General features: G+C 42.3%; 1 protein-coding gene across 1 annotated transcript; it reads left to right on the top strand.

The window, feature by feature from the left end:
* Positions 1-558: 558 nt before the first annotated feature.
* Positions 559-22,300, top strand: LOC107989844 (SH3 and cysteine-rich domain-containing protein 2-like). The gene is made up of 5 exons (XM_017040232.2): positions 559-1,665; positions 13,364-13,712; positions 15,234-15,328; positions 17,848-17,932; positions 20,660-22,300. Exons 1-5 carry the CDS (start codon positions 1,579-1,581, stop codon positions 20,779-20,781), a joined length of 738 nt encoding a protein of 245 aa, XP_016895721.1. The 5' UTR covers positions 559-1,578; the 3' UTR covers positions 20,782-22,300.
* The last annotated feature ends 416 nt before the right edge of the window (positions 22,301-22,716 follow it).

Genomic DNA, 22,716 nt, shown 5'->3' with positions numbered 1-22,716 from the left:
AAGGGACAGTGGTTCGATGATATGTTTGATATGGTTTTTATTTTTCAACTCACACACTTATATCTGTGGAGCTCATGCTACTAGTTGTGTGTCCATCTGAGAAAATGTAAATTTCACCTTTTAGAGAAACGAGACAATTTATAGAAAATTTATTAGAGAAATTTATAGAGAAAATTTAATAATCAGTCATTTTTTTCCACAGTGGAATTTGACCCTTGCAATTACTACAATGCCCCTCAAGGGGGCCCAGGGACCCACTAAACAAAAATCTCACAAAAAATAAAAATAGTAATAATTTAAATGACTTAATAATTGACTAAAATTTCAATTTTTGAAGACAACGCTGATATACTGGCAGGAATTGAAGAAAGACGCTCACAAAGATCTTCTTCAACAGCTCTGATAATCCTTTTTTTCGTTTTCATAGCCATCTGCTGCCACCTAGCGGAAGATGACTAAACTGTTCTGCTTTTCATGCTTTGACGAGCAAAGAAAAATTACATGCAATAAATAAATAATAATTATCAGCCCAATTAAGTCGATTTGGATTTTCCAAGGCACACTAGTGGGCCACGGCACAGATGTTGGGAACCACTGGTTTAGACATGGGGTTTATTTTTTTTTAGTTCAGGCTGAGGTATAAATGTATACACATTCATTTTGGTTAGCTCAAGTGAAGCTGGTTCTTGTGTCACTAAAGGCATGGATGTTCTATTTCTAAGCCCCCGCCCCACATGTTCGCTCCACTGTCCATGTAGCTTTTTATCTTTCTGGCCACTAGGACCCTTAATGCTGATAAAGAACAGGTGGATTTAAATCATTTTTTGTGTCCAGACGTTGGTGTGTGGAGAAACTAATATACTGATATATCTGACTTGGAGACAGCCTGCTTCGTAAATGCATCAGAATAAATAAACAAATAAATAAACAAACATACCCCGCCCACGACCGTGGTTGGGTCTAAATGGATCCTGGCAGAGTTGTAAAAATTGCCCCAATCATGCGCGTCACACGCACGAGAAGGCGTGCCTCAGATTGCGCTTAAATTTAAGTCTGTTCGACGGAGGACACAGTTGGCTGTTACGCGCACACGGTCTGTATCGCGGCGTTGGCTGTTGTTAATTGTCCGGAACTGATCTGATTAAGTTGAGATTTTTTATTTTACTCCGCTTTTCAGTGAAATTAAACCTTTTTTTTCTTTTTTTCTTTTTTGTTGTTGTTGCACCGAAGGACAGAGTGTGCCACCGTGGGGCTTCTGGGATGCGCGTCAAGGGACACACGCGACGGACCACCCATACGTGAGACTCAGCCTTCTCTAAGCTCCCGTCCTCGCTTGGAATGAACGAAATATAAACAGCTGTTCTGTGTTTGCGCCTGTGAATCGATTCATCAGCCCACAGACGTGCAGCGGCTGCCCGCAGAACCAATGGCCATAAGGCGTCCGTCTCGGAGCGCGCGCACTTCTTCCCCTTCGACGTGGACCCGCGTCTAGCTCGGCTGAGACGTCTGTGTGAGAAGTTTCAAGTTGTTGCTCCTTTGTGTCTGGAACCAGTGCCGTCCATCATCCCAACAGCAGCGATGATGACCGAGGGCAGTGAGGCGGAGAGCGACGCTCCGCTCCAGCGCTCTCCAAGCACCATGTCCATCCAGCCGGTGACATCCAAGGTACTGTGGAAACTACACACTCACCCCCGGTGACCTGGCAGCTCAGCTCCACACGCTCCACAACCAAACATTCACACATTTAGGAAAAAAAAACAAACTTTAAACAACCCCCATCCCCCCCCCCCCCCCCCCCCCCACATATATACTCAAAGTACACAGATATTTAAATTCTGTGTCCGCACTCTACTGCATTATTTCACCGCACGCGCGTATTGGTGATGTCAAATACTACATCACAAATGCAGTTGTATTCGCCTTCAGTGCGTCACTGCTATGTTTCACGTAGGGTCTGATGGAGTGAGGCAGGGGGGTGGGGTCGGGGGGGGGGCAGTGTCATCTCATGAGCTGAAGTGTTTCTTCTACTTTATTGGACCGTTTTGATTTGATCTTGTTCATTCTTGATATTCTGAAAATATAAAAATGTCACCCATTTCCTCCAGCGCCCCCTGTGCTCCTCAAATAGTGGGTCATGACCTAAATTACAGGTAGGACTTCCTGGGGTCACAGGGCTGGATCGCATCATAATACCTGATTGTTCTGTTTCCCATGAGGACAAAGATACGTCTGTGTGGCTGTGGACTATGGTGGGAATGGGACGCTGCAGTAAAAAAGCCCCTGAGTGCTCAGTAACTCTGTATCAGTACACAGCTATCAGGAAACAAGGTTATTTACATTAACGTGTAATGTCACGCCACATCTCCAAGTCATTTTTTCAGTAGTTAAAGGTTCTCAGGCATCAAAGATATTTCATAAGAAGACAGCAGGATTTTCACCGTCTCATCCTGGAGGCTTTCAGTTCAGCCTTCACAGCTATCAGAGTCATATAGATAAAAGCAAAAAAGTCCTCAAAAAAAAAAAAAACACTCAAAAGCTGCTTTTTGCTGTATTTTAAGCCTCGTTTTGGCTTAAAAATCCTCTTTAAAGTCTTCACTGAGACTTTCAAATTTGTACAGTACGTCTCTGACCGAGGGAGCCAACTGAGTGCAGCTCAACTGGCAAATACACCGCATACAGTATTGAATTATAAATTATATTAAATTATTACAGATGTGGTAAAAGAAGTGAGGAGTAGCCTTTCACGGTGACGTTGTCTTCAAACCAGTCAAGCAAAAATCACATCTTCGTTGAACGCGTTTGTTTCAAAAATTAATACAAAGACAGAAACATAAAGCACTTTTCCTATAAAACGTACCACTATAGAAAATAGGACTCGCCGTGATATGTGGCGTTAGTGTTTGTTACAGACAGTGAGTCATGTCCCTAAGGCTAATGTTTGTTATTGGATTTTTTTTTTAATAAATGTCACTGTTTCATGAAATATTACAGAAAGAATCACACTCCAATGCTTGACCTTTTGTTAATCCCCCTGTTTTTCAATCTTGGGGTCGGGGCTCCGTGTGGGGTCACCTGAAATGTTTACTTGGTTTTTGTTATAATGATTAAAAACACAATGCACAATTGTTAACAAATGTTTTTTTTTTTCCCACTTTTGTTAAAATATCTGAGCTGGTGCATCTTGATTGACGGCCTTGATCATGTGACTGCTCAAGTGACAGCTACTTGAGTTCCTTTGAGTACTTTGTGCAATAATCTGGTTACTTTGTAATTGCGAAGCACTATAACAAACATGATAAAGAAAAAAATAGGCAGAAATTTGTGGCATCAAAATGGGGCCGCAAGCCCAGGTTGAGAACCACTGATTTAGGATACCAGTATGTCCTAGAATGTAGACCGTTATATAATCTCAAATTAAGAAATATTGATTGATAATTAAGTACACCTCAGACTGTCTAAAGTAGGTGTAAATCAGGATAATCCAGCAGAGGGCACTATAACTGCAGCTTTCATCAGTTTCTAATGGTCTGATAGTAAAGAAGACAGTGATGGTATGTTGTCACATGACCCCTCCAGCTCCCTGCCTGTTGTCTCGCTATTTCCATCGTTAATCTAGTCCCTAATATGTAAATGATGCAACGTTGAGCTGAAACAAAGTCTGACGATTTTATCGCTAGCGGTCACAAAGTCTAGCTTAGTATAAATGTCACATGTCCAACTTCATGATTTTTGTTCATTTTTTTATTTGACGAAATGTGACGTAATTTACACAGCCTGAGCCACTTTTGACCCAAAATGTTTTTATTTCGCTTTGAAATTCCACTTATTTGTTCAAAATCAAAATCAATTTGCTCAGAGTTTGACTAATGTCTAACGATTAATACATTAAAACAAACGTAAATATCTGCTGTTATTAGTGCTGTGCTGCTTTCCTCGGAGGATAACGGCTGACTGAGTTGAAGTGTCTCCTCCAAGTGCTCCTCATGATTCCCAATAAGTTGCTGTCTTGACTGTATAAACACACATTTCAAGGGCCCGCTGCTTCTAAGAGCCCGAGCCATAAAAGCTGCCTCACAGGCAGTGTGGAGCTTTTCACGAAGGACTTTTAGGACAATCGATTCATTTAGCACTTGATTCCACTTTCTACTGCTGCAGCTGAGCCTTTATCTCCATCCCATGCCTCCCACACACTGGCACATGCCACCAACATGTTGGTGGCAGAGTGGAGCTACTACTGCTGCTACAAAAAAAAAAAAGAAAGGAGAAAAAAAACAAAACAGCACCAGATTGTCTCACTCCTAGATCTCAATATTCATTGTCCCCAGGGAAAAGCATTAAAGTTGGCAAAATTACAAATGATTTCATTTGTAACCTCAAGATTTGGGCCCTGCTCCTTTTCAGCCCCGCTCCTGCAGCCACCCTCCCTCAGCCCTGCTCCTTCACCCCTGCTCCTTCAGCCCGCTCCTTCAGCCCCGCTCCATCAGCCCCGCTCCTTCCGCCCTGCTCCTTCAGCCCGCTCCTTCAGCCCCACGCCTTGAGCCCTGCTCCTTCACCCCTGCTCCTTCAGCCTTCCTCCTTCAGCCCTGCTCCTACAGCCCTGATCCTTCAGCCCTGCTCTTTCAGCCCTCCTCCTTCAGCCCCGCTCCCTCAGCCCCCCTCCCTCCGCCCCCCTCCCTCCGCCCCCCTCCTTCAGCCCCGCTCATTCAGCCCTCCTACTTCAGCCCTCCCCCTTCAGTCCTCCTCCTTCAGCCCCCCTCCTTCAGCCCCGCGCCTTCAGCCCTCCTCCCTCCGCCCCCCTCCTTCAGCCCCGCTCCTGCAGCCACCCTCCCTCAGCCCTGCTCCTTCACCCCTGCTCCTTCAGCCCCGCGCCTTCAGCCCTCCTCCTTTCAGCCCCGCTCCTTCCGCCCTGCTCCTTCAGCCCGCTCCTTCAGCCCCACGCCTTGAGCCCTGCTCCTTCATCCCCGCTCCTTCAGCCCCGCTCCTTCCGCCCTGCTCCTTCAGCCCCGCTCATTCAGCCCTCCTACTTCAGCCCTCCCCCTTCAGTCCTCCTCCTTCAGCCCTGCTCTTTCAGCCCTCCTCCTGCAGCCCCGCTTCTTCAGCCCCGCTCCCTCAGCCCCCCTCCCTCCGCCCCCCTCCTTCAGCCCCGCGCCTTCAGCCCTCCTCCGTCAGCCCTCCTCCTTTCAGCCCCGCTCCTTCAGCCCTGCTCTTTCAGCCCTCCTCCTTCACCCCTGCTCCTTCAGCCCGCTCCTTCAGCCCCGCTCATTCAGCCCTCCTACTTCAGCCCTCCCCCTTCAGCCCTCCTCCTGCAGATGCCTCCGCTCGCTCTATCGGTTGGAGATTCACTTCACAGCGATAAAGGGCTCGGTGTGAAAAAAAAAGGTTTAGCTTCAAACTTCAGCCTTTTTCTCTCCTGCAAAAAAAAAAACTCAATAAAACATCAATTGTTTCGTAGCCCTAACATACAGTATCAACACCTATACATTGACATACGGGGCTGGGCCTACTCGGCACAGGAAGTGGTTTCATCTTCTACCTAGCAGAATTAAAACCCTTTCAACCCAGTGGACACTGATATTCTCTCTGTCAGTTTCCATGTATCCCTGCGTAGGTTTTCTGTGGTCCAGACAATGCAGGATTAGGTAACTCTCAAACACTCTCAAATAATCACACCGTAGCTATAAGTGTGAGTGTGAGTGCTGTTTGTGTCTGTACAGTATGTGGCCCCTCGCCACGCTGAAGCAGACGTATAGATCATTTACACGACAAAAGCATCAGGCTTCAGTTAGAAACGTGTAAAAGAGAGATGTACGGATTTCTCCTTAAATGGGTTTTTATAACATAATAAGATGCTTTCTCACTGACCTCCTTTAGTTAGAATACATTTTGAAATGATTCTACTTCAAAGACCTGGCCCACTTTGAATATTAAGAGCCCCGAGGGGTGATGGCTATGATGAGTTTTTTATGTTGATGATGCTCATTTTTATGTTGGATCTCCCTCCGACCACCAGATGCTGCTGCGAGCAACCAAAGAGCTATCTATCTGTCTGCCTATCCTGGATCTCCCTCCGACCACCAGATGCTGTCTGCCTATCTATCTATGGGTTTTTGTGTAATATAAATACTTTCGGGGCAAAATTATTACTGACATTTAGTCTTGGGCCAGATAGTGGTCCCTGGGCCACAAGTTTGAGACCACTTCCTTGGACTGTGATATGATGAGCAATACATATTGTTAGTTGTTGTTGATGGATGGCTATTGTTTCTGCGTTAAGGAGGCCAAATGCTGCCGTGTCCATAGGAAAGCCTCATTAGATTCGGGTTCAAGGATGATAAATGTTTATGCGTCTGATAATATCGTCTGAATTGTTCTCCAGTGAAACAATAACCCACTACAAATTAGAATAGTTTTTCTTCTGCTGCCGTCTTCCCACCGGATGAATCGAACAGTCACATAGAAGCTATTTCATCTCCTGGCTAACAGATCATGCTGAGATTCCACTTTATGAACGTTTGATTTCCAAACCCACCCTGAAACCACATCCACCAATAAGACTTAAAAACCCTTAATCCAGACAAATCATTTCTGAAGGAATCTCCTCAGACATGTGTGTCCACGATGCTGATCATTAGATAAGGATGACAGCCAGAGTAGGAGGACGAGTCCTCCTGATAGCAGATGCTCGCTGAAACCCAGCAGCAGCTGCAAATAGATGTGTATCAGAGCTGAATAGCACAGGGACACAATGATTAGAAGATTAGAAAAAGGGAAAACAGCATGGATGTCATCCCTGGCTCGTACACAGTCCACTGCCAAGGCTGTCAGGAGCGTGAGCAGATGAGATGGCCAAGCAGAGATCAGTGTTGGGTTTTTTCTTTGTGAAGAGCAGTTTGATCTCTGGAGACTGCTGCTGCTTCAGGAGCCCCTCTCTGTCTTATTGAACTGCAGGAGTAAAGCATTTGTTCTCAGCGATAAGTACACAGGCCAATCTTCAAGTAGCGAGAGATATACACACATAAAAAACAAAAAACAAGCAAGGATCGGAGGCACTTGGCTGCAGAGATTGGCCCATCAGTCAGCCTTCTGGTCTGAACGGCACAGATTGTCTTTGTGTGTTTCATTCGGATTCAACTGGCCACAGAATGAGCTCTGAAGTCCACAGCTGTCAGAGGGAGAACAGGTGAGTGACGCCTAACAGGACCCGTGTCACAGCTGTAAAGGAGGAATGACAGGTGTTGTTAAAGCAGAGAGTTTGTGGCCGGAACCTAGATCACTTTCCCCTGATGCTTCACCCACATGACTTCATAATAAGGAGGCTGTGGTTTAGTCTCACGATCATTTGTAAACAGGAGTGTGCTGGCGATATTTTATAATATATCCATGCTTTAAATTCAGAATAGTTCTTTAAACTTATTATAGGTTACAGCAGGGGTCTCCATCTGAGAGCTACTCATGCTGTGTAACATTGGTTTTCATAGCTCAATTCGAACAAACAACTCAATATGCTTTCTTTGCCTAGACATTTACAGAATGTTACTGTCCACATATCACATTTCTTATTACAACATCACAAAAGTATAATTATTATTCTTCTCCAAAGCCCCAGTATTGTTCCTCCATTTTGACCGAATAAGCTGTTTTGATTTTTTTAAATTTTATTTTCTGTAGAATATCGCCGTCTGCTGGCCAAATATAGCACAACCGACTGCAATCTACAAGTGTTTGGCAATCGTCATGACAGAGCGAACTTAGCTTCAGCTTAAGTTATACGGATGTTTAACAGTAGCAAATTTATTAAAGTATGAGATATAAACTGTTTTATTCAGTATTATCATTATTCCTAATTGTTTCATATATATATATATATATATATATATAAAATTCGGCTTTGTAATATCGATAAATATCTATTTTATTCATGTTCCACAAGGGTGGGTGTTGGTTCTTTATCGGGTCTGGCCCACCTTGAAAATGGTTTGGATACCTCCTTAACTTTGACCATTATAATTTGGCTCTGGTTCACGGTGACTCTTCACTCTGTCGTTGAGTGATTTTGAAAACCATCCAAACTGAACAAATTGGTCATGTACTGTGTGTACTGTGAACTTCACCGACAGCTTGGCTCACAGTTGGTTCTTTCTTTCCAAAGTGCTGCTACTTCTGGTCCACCTCCAGTACTGCACTTTACTGCAGGGTGGCTTTGTTCATCCTTGTAATAAGTGGCAGATAAATATTGATCTTTAATTCATCTTGTGATGATGTGACATTTGAGAATAATTATATATATATATAAACTACACATTGGCACAAAATAAATAATACTATAATGTGAAACACAGAAAAAAAAACCTCTGAATCAAAAGACGTCATAGGAAAAAAAAAATCAGATGCTCCAAACTCCATTTGTAACATCTGAAACAGTTTTCCCCATATGGATGCTTCTATTCATTTATATTTGGGTCAGTGTAACACAATTCCAAATTGTGTGAAAAGATTCATGATGGGATTTTTTCCCCACAGCTGTAGCCTTTCAGTGTTGCACTGGTTGTAGCCAATCCCTGCAGTCGTGTGTCCAGGTCTGGGTTACAGCCTGGACAGTTCACCAGTCCATCACAGGACCACGTCTGTGGACAAGAAAAAAAAAACAATCAATCTGACATTCACACAAGTGAATGGTTTTTTTTTTTTAACCTTGCACATATGCTAACTCTATACAGAAAGATCAGTCACCACAAAAGATCAAACTGATGATCTTTTTCACTGTAAGGCGAGAGCACTAACCACTCTTCTAGTGTGTGGCTTTACATGCAGAAGGTCCGGGGTTTGAGCCCAAATCTGCTGTTAATGCTCCATAAAATTCAAATTATTCTCATTAAAAGATGGTGTCAATGTGGATTAGATAACATAGGGACATTGTTCTGCTGTTTTTCACCATCTACTTTTTGTCTTCTTGTCTTTGTGTTGGCCAAAGCTGAACCAAACTAATGGACAAACCATAGAAACTGGAGACCCGTCATGGCTGACAATAGCAGTGGAGTTAGTTTCAAATGACGGCTAAAGAGTACAGAGCTCTTTGATAGTTAATATAAAAGCTTCACATTGAGATTTGTGTTGATGTAACACCAATCTCCAGCTACTGGAATTAGGCACAAAAAAAAAAAAAATCTTTTCAATCCGGTCTCTTTTTATACTGGATTTCAGGAGTAAAAGAACCCTCTCAGTTGAGGGAGGTTCGTTTGTCGCCAGTGCTGCTCACTCTGATGCAGCTCCTCGCCTTCTTTCTGTCTGAGAGCGGCTGCCTCTTTGTGTAGCGCCCGGGCTGGTGTGTGTGGACAGTGATTGGTTACGTGAAGGAGGATGAGTTGCCAGGGCAGAGCTGCATGGCAGGGTTGGGTGAACGTGTATACTAATAGCACTAATAGCTCACATCAACTTTCCCCTCCGTTAAACAATGGATAAAAGTGAAAAGCAGCACGTGTTTGTGTGTCTGTGTGTGTTGGGTATGAGCAAGCATGTGTGTGTACATGTGTCTGTGAACGCAGCGATGGAGGCGGCAGCTTGTGATTATGCAGCTCTTATTATTATTCCACCAGGCCGACATGCATAATGAAAAACTTAATACCGGAAAGAAAAAACTAATTGTTAAGAAAAAATACAATAGAAAAATGGTTGCAATTTGCAAGAAAATGTACATCTGTAAATGTGTTTCTTTAACAGCTCAGATCGTTTTGAAGGCAGTTTTTTTTCAGCAACTTTAAAATCTTTCAGTAGTTTCTGAATGATGCTTTCTTTATAGGCAATGTTTAACCTTTTTAACCCTTGGCTACAGCTAATATTTATCTTATGCTATATGGCTATATACTCAACTTTTAGCTGTTTTTGCGATTGTTTTTTAAGAAATTCTTAAGCAGTATATTATTAAAACGTCATACTGGACATTCAAGGACTATTTGTGCCGATCTGAAAATATAATCCAACAAATTTTCCAAAGACTGACTAGACCTGCAGTCTCATTATGGCCAGTTTTATCAATCCAATCAATAAACATGGCAGGTGATGTTGTACATGGTTCTGGAGGGCAATCAGTTCCTTCTGGAACCACGTGTTCTCTGATGTGACCCAGAGAACAGATACAGTATGTTCCCTTTACATAACCTCACTTGCAGTAGATCACAGGGTCAGATACTGTGACATTTATGGCACAACAATTCAATCTTGTTTTGTTTTTGTTTTTTTCAAGGCTAAGGTATAGGATCACACTCGGTAAGAATTTCCCCCAGGAAATAACATGAAACAGAAGCGTTTATCGCTGCCTCTGTCATTAAACAGTGCTATACTCCTTACCCTATAATTTGATTTTTACTCGCTTACACATAAGCAAGTAAAATCATAAAATTATTCACTGAGAGATTCAGGTTAACAGCAGCGTTGCTCAGACTCCATCTCTCCTTTAACGTTGAAATAAAGTATTTATATTGACCTTTACTACCTTTTAAAGTACACGCAGCTGGAGGTAAGGGATAAGCTTTTTAGTAAAAAGAAAAATCCCATCCTGCTCCCAGTGGGACAGAGCCTTTGTTGTTCAGCAACATGTCAATCAGCCCGATTGGCTCCATTAAATCCTGATGGAGGGAGCAAAAGCCACATCTTTTCGGAAATAGAAAAAAAAAATGTTTCAGAGTTACAGCTGCGCCGCCCTTTATCCAGAGACGATGTTAGATATTTATGAGGGCTACGTCTGAGCAGGGCTGAGGTGAATGTTAGGATTATGGGTTGGACCGCCCTGGAAACAGATTGTTAAAAATCAGAATTACACTCATTTCCAATTTTACGAGGTCCATTCTGTTTGGGCAGCGTTTGACTGCAGATGTGCCATAGAAAAGAATCTTCACTGTTCTCAAAGGCAGAATAGCCAACTCTTCATCGCTCCCTGGTTTATTGACGAAGACTGATGTCTGCAAGTTAAAGCACATTTGCTGGAGTCTAGACGAATTATTGAACGTGTGCATCGGACGACGGAGTAAAAAGACTTTATCTGTGTGGTACAGTGTATATGTGGCTGTTTATGAAGCACATGGGGCACAGAGTGGCCGTGTTTGCCCCGTTTTGCTTAGTTCAGCAGTGACATTTACAGTGTGGAGGGGCGGAACTTCAAAACCCAGTTTTTGAACAGACTGTAATAGATTTTTACTCGTTTAAATAAATTTAAAAAATCTCAGATTTACGGCGAAAATTGAGTTACGTTGCACTGTTTCACCTCTCGTCCAAGAGGCTTCTTCACGTCTGGAGAAACGACCTCTTTGATAAAATTTCACATCCCCTGTACTGTAACAATATTTTAAATACACCCAGAATGGCTCTGTAAAGATCCTGTTTTGCTTTTCCCAAAAAAAGGTCAGTGGACTGAAGGATGATTGAGGCTCCACCGTTTGTACCTGACAGCCTGTGTCAATGAAATTGCAGGTTATAAATAATCCATCTGGGATTGGGTTGTACATCAGGGCCTCTATCACTTCATCTTCATCATCATTTCAAAAAGAAATAGAAAAAAAAAACTCCTGTATGCGGCAAGCTCAAGAGCAGTGAATGTGTTCCCTGCTGATACCAACTGACTGTGGTATTTCAGTGGCCTTCAGTTAAAAGTAGGATTGTGTTCAGCTAATTATTAAATGGAAGCTGATGGGAATGCTTTTAAGGCCCACGCGAGGACATTAGGACGATTAGATTGGCTGTAATTGAGATGCGTTCGTGACTGGAGCTGACGAATCGGCTGCTGTGACTGAAACAGGTCCACAGAAATGAAGAGGAGGTAAAAATGGAAAGCTACGACACTTCAGTCCTCCTTAACGTTTGTCAGTCCTCAAATATAACTCAGGAAATGTAATCGGCCATGATAATCGATGCACGTGAAGCATCAAAAAGCATGCAGTTTGCATTTACTTGTGTCTAGGGATGTCCGATATGAACTTTTGCCGATATCCGATATGCCAAACACTTAATTTCCGATTCCGAGATCAACTGATATCGACACAGGCTGGTAATATTTATTTATTTACCTGTACAAACCACTGTATGAGTATGAGATTAATTAAATGAGCTGTAATGCTGCCACCTAGTGAGTTTCACTTTAATATACAGCTGTTTTTCCCCAAAACTATTTTAAGGGCACACATCATTTGGCGAAACCCAAGCATTTTGTTATCGGGTTTTCATTATCAGAGGAAAAACGATAACGATACTTATAGATATTACATAATATGCTAATTTTGGGATGCTATTATCGGCCCGATATTAGCATCCTTACTCATGTCCATTGTGGTTCTATTTTTTTCTCCTTTGAACACACACTCACACACGCAGTGGTCATGTCTGATGCTGGGCAGAATGATTGCAGGTAGAAAACAAAGCGCTGGCACACACACTGCCCACGGTCCACTGATTATATATCCATGTCGGCTGACCACACCCTTTCTGCCGCCCTGCTGGTTCGACATGTCACGGTAACAAATGACCATCCACCCTGAGGTAAACAAGTATCATCGTCATCAATGATATACGTGGGAGGAAGATAAACAAACTAACATGCATCTGTCCAGCCAATCGATGCACCCTGGCTGCAGACAGTAGATTGTACATACGGGACCAGCACTGATGTGGCAATTGACATGTAATTGTTGGGCTTTTATACACCCACCATCGATCGTGAACGACCGGTCGGTCAATAAAGCTTGTAAAATACTTCAGCTTCTGGTTGAGTCGATACGTATAAGAGCAGGTTAGCAAACTGATACAAGGGTGGGTGGAAGGAGGAGGAGGAGGAGGAGGAGGAGGAGGAGGAGGAGGAGGAGGAGGAGGAGGAGGAGGAGGAGGAGGAGGAGGAGGAGGAGGAGGAGGAGGAGGAGGAGGAGGCACGGGTGTTGGACGCAGGAAGGAGGAACGTCAATGTGTGTGCTGTGTACAAGGCTGTGTGCCAATCAATGGTACGGATGAGGCGGCTCCATCAGATTAAGAACCCCGAGGATGGACTGTTCATACGTGATAAGCCTGAACTCTCCTGTTTTAATTTCATCACAATAGCCCCTCCGCCACCGACACCATGGACATGTCATCAACACATGGCTCGTCTTTAATGTGCCGTCGTGGGTGGGCTCACAGACAAACGCCTTATCTCGGTTCAGCCAAACCAACCAGCAGAGCTGCTATTGTGTGAAATATTTTTCCATGTCTCTGAGCAACTTATCCGCACACGTTGAGTCTGTTTTTGAATGTGGATGTTTACAGACGGGGACGTGTCGCTCTGTCATGTTCAATATCACTTATCTGTGGTACAATCTGATTTGTCTCTGTCCCCGTCTCCCTGCAGCTGGAACGGCTAAAGCGATCGCTGTCCTTCAAGACCATGATGCGCAGCAAAAGTGTGGAGAACTTCTTCCAGAGATCCTACAGCGACGCCCGCCTGCCGCCCGATTTCATCACCGACCCGCCGCCCCCTTCCCCCCCACTGCTGCCCGGCTCTCCCCTCATTGGCGAACGCTCGCCGTCCGTTTCACCTTCCCTCAGCCCCAACCCTTCCATCTCCTCCCACTCTCCCTCGCTCAGCCTTTCCCCCTCGCTGCCCGCCAAGCCTCCCTGTCCTCAAATTACTCACTGTTTTCAAGACCATGTTTTCCGCAAACCTACAAACTGCCAGCACTGCAAGCACATGATAGTCGGTAAGGGGCTCCGCCAATCCCTTCTTTATAAACCAAGGTTCAGCTGTGCCTTCGCAGGATTTTATTTACAGCTGTGTTTATCTTCCAGGAGCTCTGCACCTGATAAACCAGCGCTTACCCTTTTGTGATAGTTGTACACAGGAGCAGCCAGAATTCAAAAAAAGAAATCATTTGAACCAATAAATAAGAATGAAACTCAGTTTTATTTGCATTAAAAATATGAATGGCTAAACCAAACATAACTTAGCATTTATTTAAATTCTGCATCCAACCACTGGGTCTTAAATGCTGCTCTAGTTCCTCAATTGAATGCCATGGTATTAATGTAAAATACCAGGCAGTTTTACAGCCTTTCCCTGTTGTTGATTGCTGTGGTTCTATTGCCTAGCATGGAACCGAAGATGGTTTAATGGTTCGGTGTCCTCCATTGTGCAGGAAATTCACTCTTTTATTGAATTTAATAATGTGTTTGTGACAGAATCATTTCTTTTCTGATGACGTTTAGTGAAAAAAGCAGAACAGAAATAGAATAGGAATCATTTCTTTTCTGATGACGTTTAGCGAAAAAAGCTCAACATTTTACTCAACAAAACAGAAATAGCTCAAGGAAACACAGCAAAAAACTCCGTAGCTACAGGTAAGCCAAAACAAAGCAAAGGGATAGCAAGAAAAATAGATCAAATTATATTACAAAAATATTACAAGTCAACCTGACAATAGTTAGCATTATTTGGATATTTATCAAAACTACTTAAACATTTACCCATGAACAGCTACAAAGTAAATGTAAAATTAGGCAGGACTCAACTGAAACCAACCAAAGAAGCTGATACAAAAAAGCTAATAGCTCAACTGTAACCAAAAAATTGCGAAATGACCTCATATGTCACAAAAATAGTTAAATATTAAACAAAACGTATCCAAAAATGATGAAGTTTAGTGAAGGACATACTGTAGCTACAAGCTTTGAGAAATAGCTACACGTTAGCCAATATTTGTACCAATATTTTTCTGTATTGTTGTGTACCAATACTCCTCGACCCTAACCTTCCTATCTCCTTCTTTCTGGATGCGGTGGGACTCAACCCAGTAATTCTCTTATTAAAAACAAAGTCCAATCAGCAGAGGATTTGTCAGTACACACCATTAATGAGTAGAACAACAGAAGCTAATTGCTCAGAGGTGTTTTATTACTGCTTCTCTTGAAAACCAAGATGAGAAGGCGGGAGATGACTCAATGCCAAATCCATCACGATTGAAATACCTCCAGCTGGTTTTCAGTCGCTCCACGATATTTTCAACGTGGAGCTGTTGATTATGTTAGTGTCAGCTATGTGAACAGTGCCAGCGTGACGAATCTGGGGCACCGCTTAATTACACTGTCGATCCGAGCCCAGAGAAACCTGCTTGTTATAAGGAGCCCTCCTGCGGTTGTGCCTGTTGTGATTCTGCAGACTGTCTGCAGTTCTTCGTGTCTCCGCCCTTTGCTCTCACTCTCCCTGTTTTTGTCTCTACCTGCAGGAAACTCCAAACAAGCTCTGCGGTGTAAAACCTGCAAGATGGCTGCTCACCTGTGGTGCACCTCTGAACTATCGCAGCAGCTGTGTCACGGAAAGGTACGAATCTGATAACCAGCTTATTCTCTGTCTGAGTCAGCAATCTAGAGCTAAATCAAAATATGCAAATGATTTCTAGAATGTCGCTGTGCTAATTGAACAAAATAAAATCACAACTCTTTCCAATTTCCCAAACGTCTGACCACTATATAAATAATATAACACTAACTCCTCTGAACAGAAAAACATTTTTGCGAATACATTTTTTTGCTACTCCTCAAAGATTCAATCTGCAAGAAGCTAATCGTAGCAGCTAGCAACACCCTGCTTCTTTGTAAACAAATTTCACTTCTGGGACCTAATGTGGAAAACATGACTGAGGCTGTGAGGTGTGTGAAAGAGTTTGACTCTCTGCCAAGGCAGATAAACACACACACAAAGTCATTTAGCCTTTTGACATTAGTTATTGTTCGCTTTGTGCCAAATATAGTGTGACAGTAAACCACAAGAAAAAATATCAGATATAAGAGAACACCATCCCTTCATTTTTGTGAATCTTCTGTTCCAACACGGATAAGGAATAAAAGCTCTAATTTCTACTCAGAATTTGAATTTCGTCTCCTTCCTTCCTCAAATTGGCCCATTTTAAAACCAGCAACTTGAAATGACCTGATATTGAAATTGTACCTCGAATAATTTAAGTATAAATGCTGCAACCATGGAAACTTAAACTCAAACCAGAATCGGTTTGAATTTAATTTTTTTTTTTTTCCTGCACCTGAAATCATAATTTTTTTGTATTTTATCACATTATCTAACGTCCGGTGAAAAGAAAAGAAATTGCATTTTTGAAAAGAACATAAGTGAAGCAGCATCCATTATAACCCCCCCCCAAAAAAACAGTGGCTCATCATGTCACCTTGTGTAATGTGACTGAGTCAGCAGCATTTCATGTCCACTTAGCTGCTCAAGTCACTTTTAACTCAGAACGCAACCACACTGCAACCGTCAGTGGATGAGAATCAGTCGAATGGAGATGACTCATATGTCAAGTGCTGATAAAACACATCTGTAAATAACAGGAAGCTGTCGCCTGTCCATCATATACTTTTAAACTATTTAACATTTTAAATATTATAAATCCATAACTAGATGATTTTTTTTATCATTTTAAATTATTCACATGAGATTTTTTAGCCAAGTGTGGCTAACTTTTTGGAATCAGTCACGTTTCTTGGTAGGGGTGTGGAAATAATTGAAAATGCTCTTTGTATATTTTAATTTAATATTATATATAACCCTAATAATTGTACACATTTGCCTACTCCACCTTTTAATGTTAGCTGCCTTATAGCACTTTTTGGCTATCTTGCTTGTTCCGTCTTTGTAGCTCTGTTTGGCTACTGTTTAGCTATTTCGCTATTGTTTGGCTAACTAATCTAAGGTGTAGCTAATGTTAAATTGTTTATGACTTTTCCACTTGCCACCTCGGGTGGAAATTATGTCATGACGTGTGCCCGTACGTGTGCTACAGCTTAGCTTAGCTGCTACAGCTTAGCTTAGCTTGAAATTCTTTACTTTTTAGCAGTAGCACTGCAAGTAAAAGTGCCTGTAATTAGACTTCATCTTGTTTCTGATGAAACCCTCCTCATGAGATGTAAATAAGGGCACGACTAAATGCAGCAGTCAGCGGTTATTTCAGACCCTGGCCGCGTGTTCGTCCCTCAGTGTGAGGCAGAGGACATTAGCATTCAGCGAGAGGTGAGACCTTATGAGAACCACTTGGAAAATTTTAAGACTTAAGACTTGGCCCTAGAGCGCAAAAAGAAAGTGGAGGCAAAATGATAAGGTCAGGAAGGAGGTAAATGTCACCCGGCCTGTATCTGTACATCTTTATCTGACGGAAAGGTGAGACGTGGCACATGATTGGCACGTTCGGTTTGTTTATGTGACCTTAAAGAAGATTTTGAAAAATGGCTTTTTAATAGGACTAATATAACGTTAGCTCAATTTATTTAGCATATTCAGGTTAAGGCGGTCCATGAGTTTATTTATAGGTGAAATGGTCCTCGGTCTGTTGAAGTTTAAGACCCGTCGTCTTGACCCAGTAGGAATAAACAACAGGCCGATTTGCAAGCTGTGCAAAGACAAACTGTCTTTGCCGAAACACTTAGCGTGCTTAATTCAGTGTAAAATGTCATTTGCGTGGCCCCACACACTTGGACACACACACATTAGCACACACAAAATAACAAAAACAACCACACAGTCACACACCAAATGTGTCCGTGCCTCTTTGTAAGCAGCACACAGGCAAGTGCCTGAGTGAATTCATTGGTCCCAATTAGCGGCGAAGAGATCTAACACTTTGCTTTCATTTGTAACTTGATTTTGCAGCACTGGAGTGTGTGTCTGTGTGTACGTGTGCCAGCCTTGATGTGCTTCACAGTCACTAATTTGTTCTCCATTACTGTTCACTTCATGGAACCCGTTCCCTCATCAGCCCAGACCCATCAAAGGAAGCCGTGAAAACAGAAAAAAAAAAAAACCTCATTACTCTCTCTGCTCTCCTTCATTAGCCTGGCGTGTTCAAGCGAAACTTCAGCTCACCAATGCTTGTCAATGACCAGCTGACTGTCGTCAAGGAAGTTCAACCGAGCCAAGGTGAGAACGCTTCCAGTGCCCGGTGTTATGTGTGTGTCCTGGGGTGAGTGCTAATGTGCTTTTTCGGTTTGGTTTGTGCTTCGGTTTCGTCTTGTTGCTCCTGTCTGGCCATTTTTCAGGATATTTTAAGACTTTTGTTCGCCTGTGTGTTGTGATAAAACCAGAAATGTCTCCATCTCACTCGACAACCTGAGGCAGGCAAAGTGAAAAAAATAAAAAAATGAGCGAGAACAATTCCAGTTTCAAAGAAGGCTGTTGGACAGAATAAATATTTATAAAAGCCTGCTGTTTATGTTTTTATATCTGTGTTTATAGCCTGTTTGACCGAGGGAAGGTAGTAAATCACTGCCTAGCTTGCATGTTTAGAGCTTGGTAAACACTGAAATGCTGCCTATTCTCAGATCCGCCTGAGTGTAAACTCCCTGCATCACGACATCAAAATGTATTTCATAAAATAACTAAAGAGATCAGTAATTTGTGGAGTAATTGCCTTGTCTAATTAGACACATCATTTCAAAATTACTTATTCATTTCCAACATCTAATTTATCCTTTATTACGGTTTTAAACAATGGTAAAATTTGAGTCCAGACACTTTAAATCAGATAACACAAAGGATAGCCATCAACTAGGCAATATTAGATGATATACCAAATGAAAGTACTGAAAGTATTAGTCATGATAAGAAAATTACATAAAAAGTCATGAAAAATACATCAAAAAGAGACAAATTTATATGAAAAGCAGGACTAGACTAAAAAGTAATAACACATTTTTTCAACAAGCTATAATTGTTTATATTTTTTATATATGTTTTCTTAAAAATATATATAACTACACATACTGAAAAAATACTGACGCCATTAAAAAATGCAATATATGTAGCCTAATTAATTGAACAAAGTAACCTATAGTTGAGAAGATCGCATTAAGATTTTCACAAAACAGCTTTTGTTGGCTAAGAGTTACATAAATCTAGTTATTTTGATCTCTGATGTTGAATCTCGTGTCAATAGTGACTCACCTTTTTCCATGGTAGGTCACGGAAAGATACATTAAGAGAGAATTTTATTTAAAGATCTTCTATGCAGAGGATGCAGTGTCATGTTGCATAACTCGGTCCTGTCGCGATGAATCTGGGTTAGCGCCTCTTCATGTCACTTCCTCATTTATCTATGAATCAGGGTGCAATTGACCTACAGTTTCGTCATCAACCCCGAGCTCAACAACATGATGCCTGGGACACTGCCAGGGTCCGCTGAGTCTGCAACCTGCCAAACTCTCAGTCGCACATTTCACTGTGTCCTTGTTATTACGCTAACAAAAGGTTCGGCCCGGAATGCAGAGCTGCTGTTAATGTAAATGTAATGTTGTGGGGAAATTTTCGATTTTAGAAGATGAGAAAACTTTACTTTGATTTCCAGTGTATCTGGATTTAGCATTGAAGATGGATAACTAAGACGGATAAGTACATTAGTATGGCGATCGGTCATGAAGGAGGTAGGAAAGTATTTATCTGGCGGTAAGGTAGCTAGGTAGCTACTACCTAGCTACTTGACCTGAGTAGTCAATAGGTAACAAATAGACATAGTTAGACAGCTGGGTACAGTGGTGTAGCAAAATGTACAAAATTTCAAAAGAGTTTTTGTTGTGGCAGGCAGATAGCCACATATATTTAAGGGTGGGGATGTAATTAGTTAGGTAAGTTCAGTAAATTAGGTTAAAAAGTACATAGAAAATAGGCTAGCTAGCTAGGTATCAATGTACAGTATATATGAAGGTAGGAAGGAGATGAAGTACATAGGAATATACTGTATGCTGTAAAGTATGAACTCTGCTCCTTGCAACAAAAGTGAACATTGATTTAAATGAACAGACAGCCATTATACAACTGAAGCAATAGAAAGATATTATTTTTATTAATTACATTTTTTTAATTCTTTTTTTCCTCCAAGTTTTGACAAGAAATTGTTCTACAGTAACCTTGGTACGCTCGCTTTTATGTTAGGAGATTAAGAAAACGTCTTATTTGCTATAAAAAAAAGGAGTTTTTCAGTCGAACAGAGCGAAGAGCCTCTTTATTATGTGTCTGCAAATGCATTCATATAAAGATTGTTGCAAAAATTAAATAACGTAGAGAAACAATCCACGTCCAAAGACACTGTTCTTATCTCAAAACATTTCGCACACTTGTTTTCGTGGGCTGTTGGACACTGGTGTTGTCAGTACGACAAAGTGTTTTTGTATCTCCTCCTCGCAGACACAAATAAAATCATCTTGCCCCTGCAGAGAAATCTTTTTACCTCCGGCTCAAAGAGCACTGAATTAAATACAGGCCAAAAAAGAGAGGACATCTTATTTCCGACTTCAGAAATTCTCTGTTATCAAATGAAATGTGCCACTGAGGCGTTTTCTGAGGATTTGCTATCTTATTTCTCCTCCTTCTCTCCCCAGCAGCTCACTCTGACCATTAAGATGTGTCACGTTAACCAGTAAATGCAGAAGAGAATCAAAGTTTGTAAATGGACTGGAACTTTATGATGTCTTGTTAACTTCTGGCCGCTGCGGCTCCGTGTTCGAAAGTGGGTCGCTTTGGTCCTGTGCTCACTGTGTTACCCACTTTAGTTATATTTAGACCCTCTGGTTCCTGCAAATAGGCAGTGGCACCACAATTATGACGGCTGGTTTTTAGGACTCAAGTCTTATGAATGTGTGTGTATGGTTTCAGAGGCTGTGCGGACGCGCGTCGACCCCGTGTACGCAGCTTTGCGTTATGGGACGTCTTTGGCACAGATGAGCCGCTCCAGTTTTGGCAGTTTGTCGGAGTCACCGACGCGAAGCCTGGTATGACATCTATGACTGTTTAGGTGGACGTGGGCCCGAGTTGGCTGATGTAGATATACACAGGTTTTACAGCACGCTCCTTCTGTATCCATTAGATACAGAAGTTCACCCGCTGTCATCGTGCACGTTTGGGTTTCCTAATACTGCACTCATGTACGCATCACGTTAACTCTTGCAGGTAGACACGCCCTGTTTGGTGCTATCAACCTTTAGCTGACCAGCAGCTGTCATGAGACTTTGTTCTTGGCATAGGCCAGATAGACTGTCGCTGAGTGCGCCATCTGCTGGAAATGGCGATGCTGTAATTACCATAGGAAATGTGGAGGGTGGCCACAGCAGAATCTCACCCAAGGAAGCAGAAAGGTTATGGTGACCGGGACCATGGTTATAAAGCTGGAATTTGACTATTAACCGTTTATGACCCTCCAGCAGGATTAACAGGATTAAACATAAATATGAAATAAAACAAAGACACTGAAACGTTGTATGGCTCTGAAATGCCTGAAACATTTATAGGTGGAACATTATGTGAGACAGTTTCTATTTTCTAATACGTGTATATGAAGGAACTTTTTTAGATCCATATTCTGATGCCAGATATGCGTGGTGATGCACTTGGCACTGCAGTTCTGGGCGGCCATTAAAATAACTCAGAGCTGATATTCACCAATCGTCCATAAGGATATGGCCACTGACATGTAAAGAGAATGACGCTAATTGTCTCTTAGTCCTGGCAGCAAGTAAACATTACGTCATCATTGTTGGAGATAACGTATGTTGGGAAATGGGCAAGAGTAAATAGCCAACTTGTGATGATGCTACACGACTGCGTCAACGCAGCCAACAACAGCTGTTGATTGAAGGGATGCTGAAATTATGTCCGACTGGAGTGAAGACGTTGGTTATTTCTGTTGTCACTTTAAAAAAAGGTGATTGGTTTTTCAGACACAAGTGTCAGGTTTCTCTAATTGCTTCCACTGATTGGCAAAGAAGAGCTCTGAGCTTCAGGAACACCTACAGTGCCCTCTGCTGTGTTAGCCTAAGAACTACTTTGGACAGCCTGACGCGTGGGTTTGTCCATCGTGGAAGCTTGGTGTGTGTGTGAGTGCAGTATTAGAAACGTGCCGTGCTTAAACATAAATAATCCTCATCAGTGATTCCATCGCATTCACAGGCAGAGATGATCGGATCGACAACAAAGCCACAGAGCTGATCTAAAACATGGGGGCGTTGACATTTTTTGGATGGAGCAGGGACCCCCTACTGCACATTAAATGAATTGCATGCATAAGCCGCAGTCGGCCCCCTGCCTTTTCCAACGTATTACATTCTCTGTAGTACTAGCGTCACTGCTGTGCATGAACCTGCCTGTTATCGTGTATACAACAATACAATTTACAGCAATACATATATATTACAATTCATGAAAATGTGTAACGTTTATGACCCCCTTGCAGTACCGCTTGTGACCCACAAGGGGTTAAGACCACCTACTGTATATATATATAGATGTATACTGCCTACCCTATTCATACTGTACACCTCTGTTATAATGAAAATGTATGAGTGGGTTCTATTGAAGTATTCTTGCAGTCGTGGAGACTGGAGAACTGGAGCCACGCCTTTTTTCCCCTGATATCCAGTAATTGGACACCAGGGCATCATGGATGAGTTGTGCTGTTTTTACCTCATTAAACACATTTTCCTGATTTCCAAAATTCACATAGTGGCACAGACCAACAACACTGGGTCACGTTAGGACAGTGAGATCTGCCGGTGTGTGTGTGATGTACAGTGTGAAGGAGGCAGAGGAAGAAGAGTATTAACCTCCTGTCATTGACCTTTGACCCCACTTACTTTTCTCTGCTCAAAAGGTGGTAGACCTTCTCCCAGAGATCCGAGAGCGCCCCCCGCCTGCCGCCCGATTTCATCACCGACCCG

Source organism: Cynoglossus semilaevis, chromosome 17, assembly GCF_000523025.1.
Source record: "Cynoglossus semilaevis isolate Cse_v1.0 chromosome 17, Cse_v1.0, whole genome shotgun sequence".
Taxonomy (NCBI): Eukaryota; Metazoa; Chordata; class Actinopteri; order Pleuronectiformes; family Cynoglossidae; genus Cynoglossus; species Cynoglossus semilaevis.
The sequence above is the reverse complement of the archived record's forward strand: the minus strand, read 5'-3'. Positions and strand labels throughout refer to the sequence as shown.

Excerpts from the sequence above, each read along its gene's own strand:
- LOC107989844 (XM_017040232.2), top strand. The coding sequence starts at position 1,579 with ATGATGACCGAGGGCAGTGAGGCGGAGAGCGACGCTCCGCTCCAGCGC. Across the intron at positions 13,713-15,233 it reads CTGCAAGCACATGATAGTCG|GAAACTCCAAACAAGCTCTG; the intron begins GTAAGGGGCTCC and ends CTCTACCTGCAG. Across the intron at positions 15,329-17,847 it reads AGCAGCTGTGTCACGGAAAG|CCTGGCGTGTTCAAGCGAAA; the intron begins GTACGAATCTGA and ends CTCCTTCATTAG.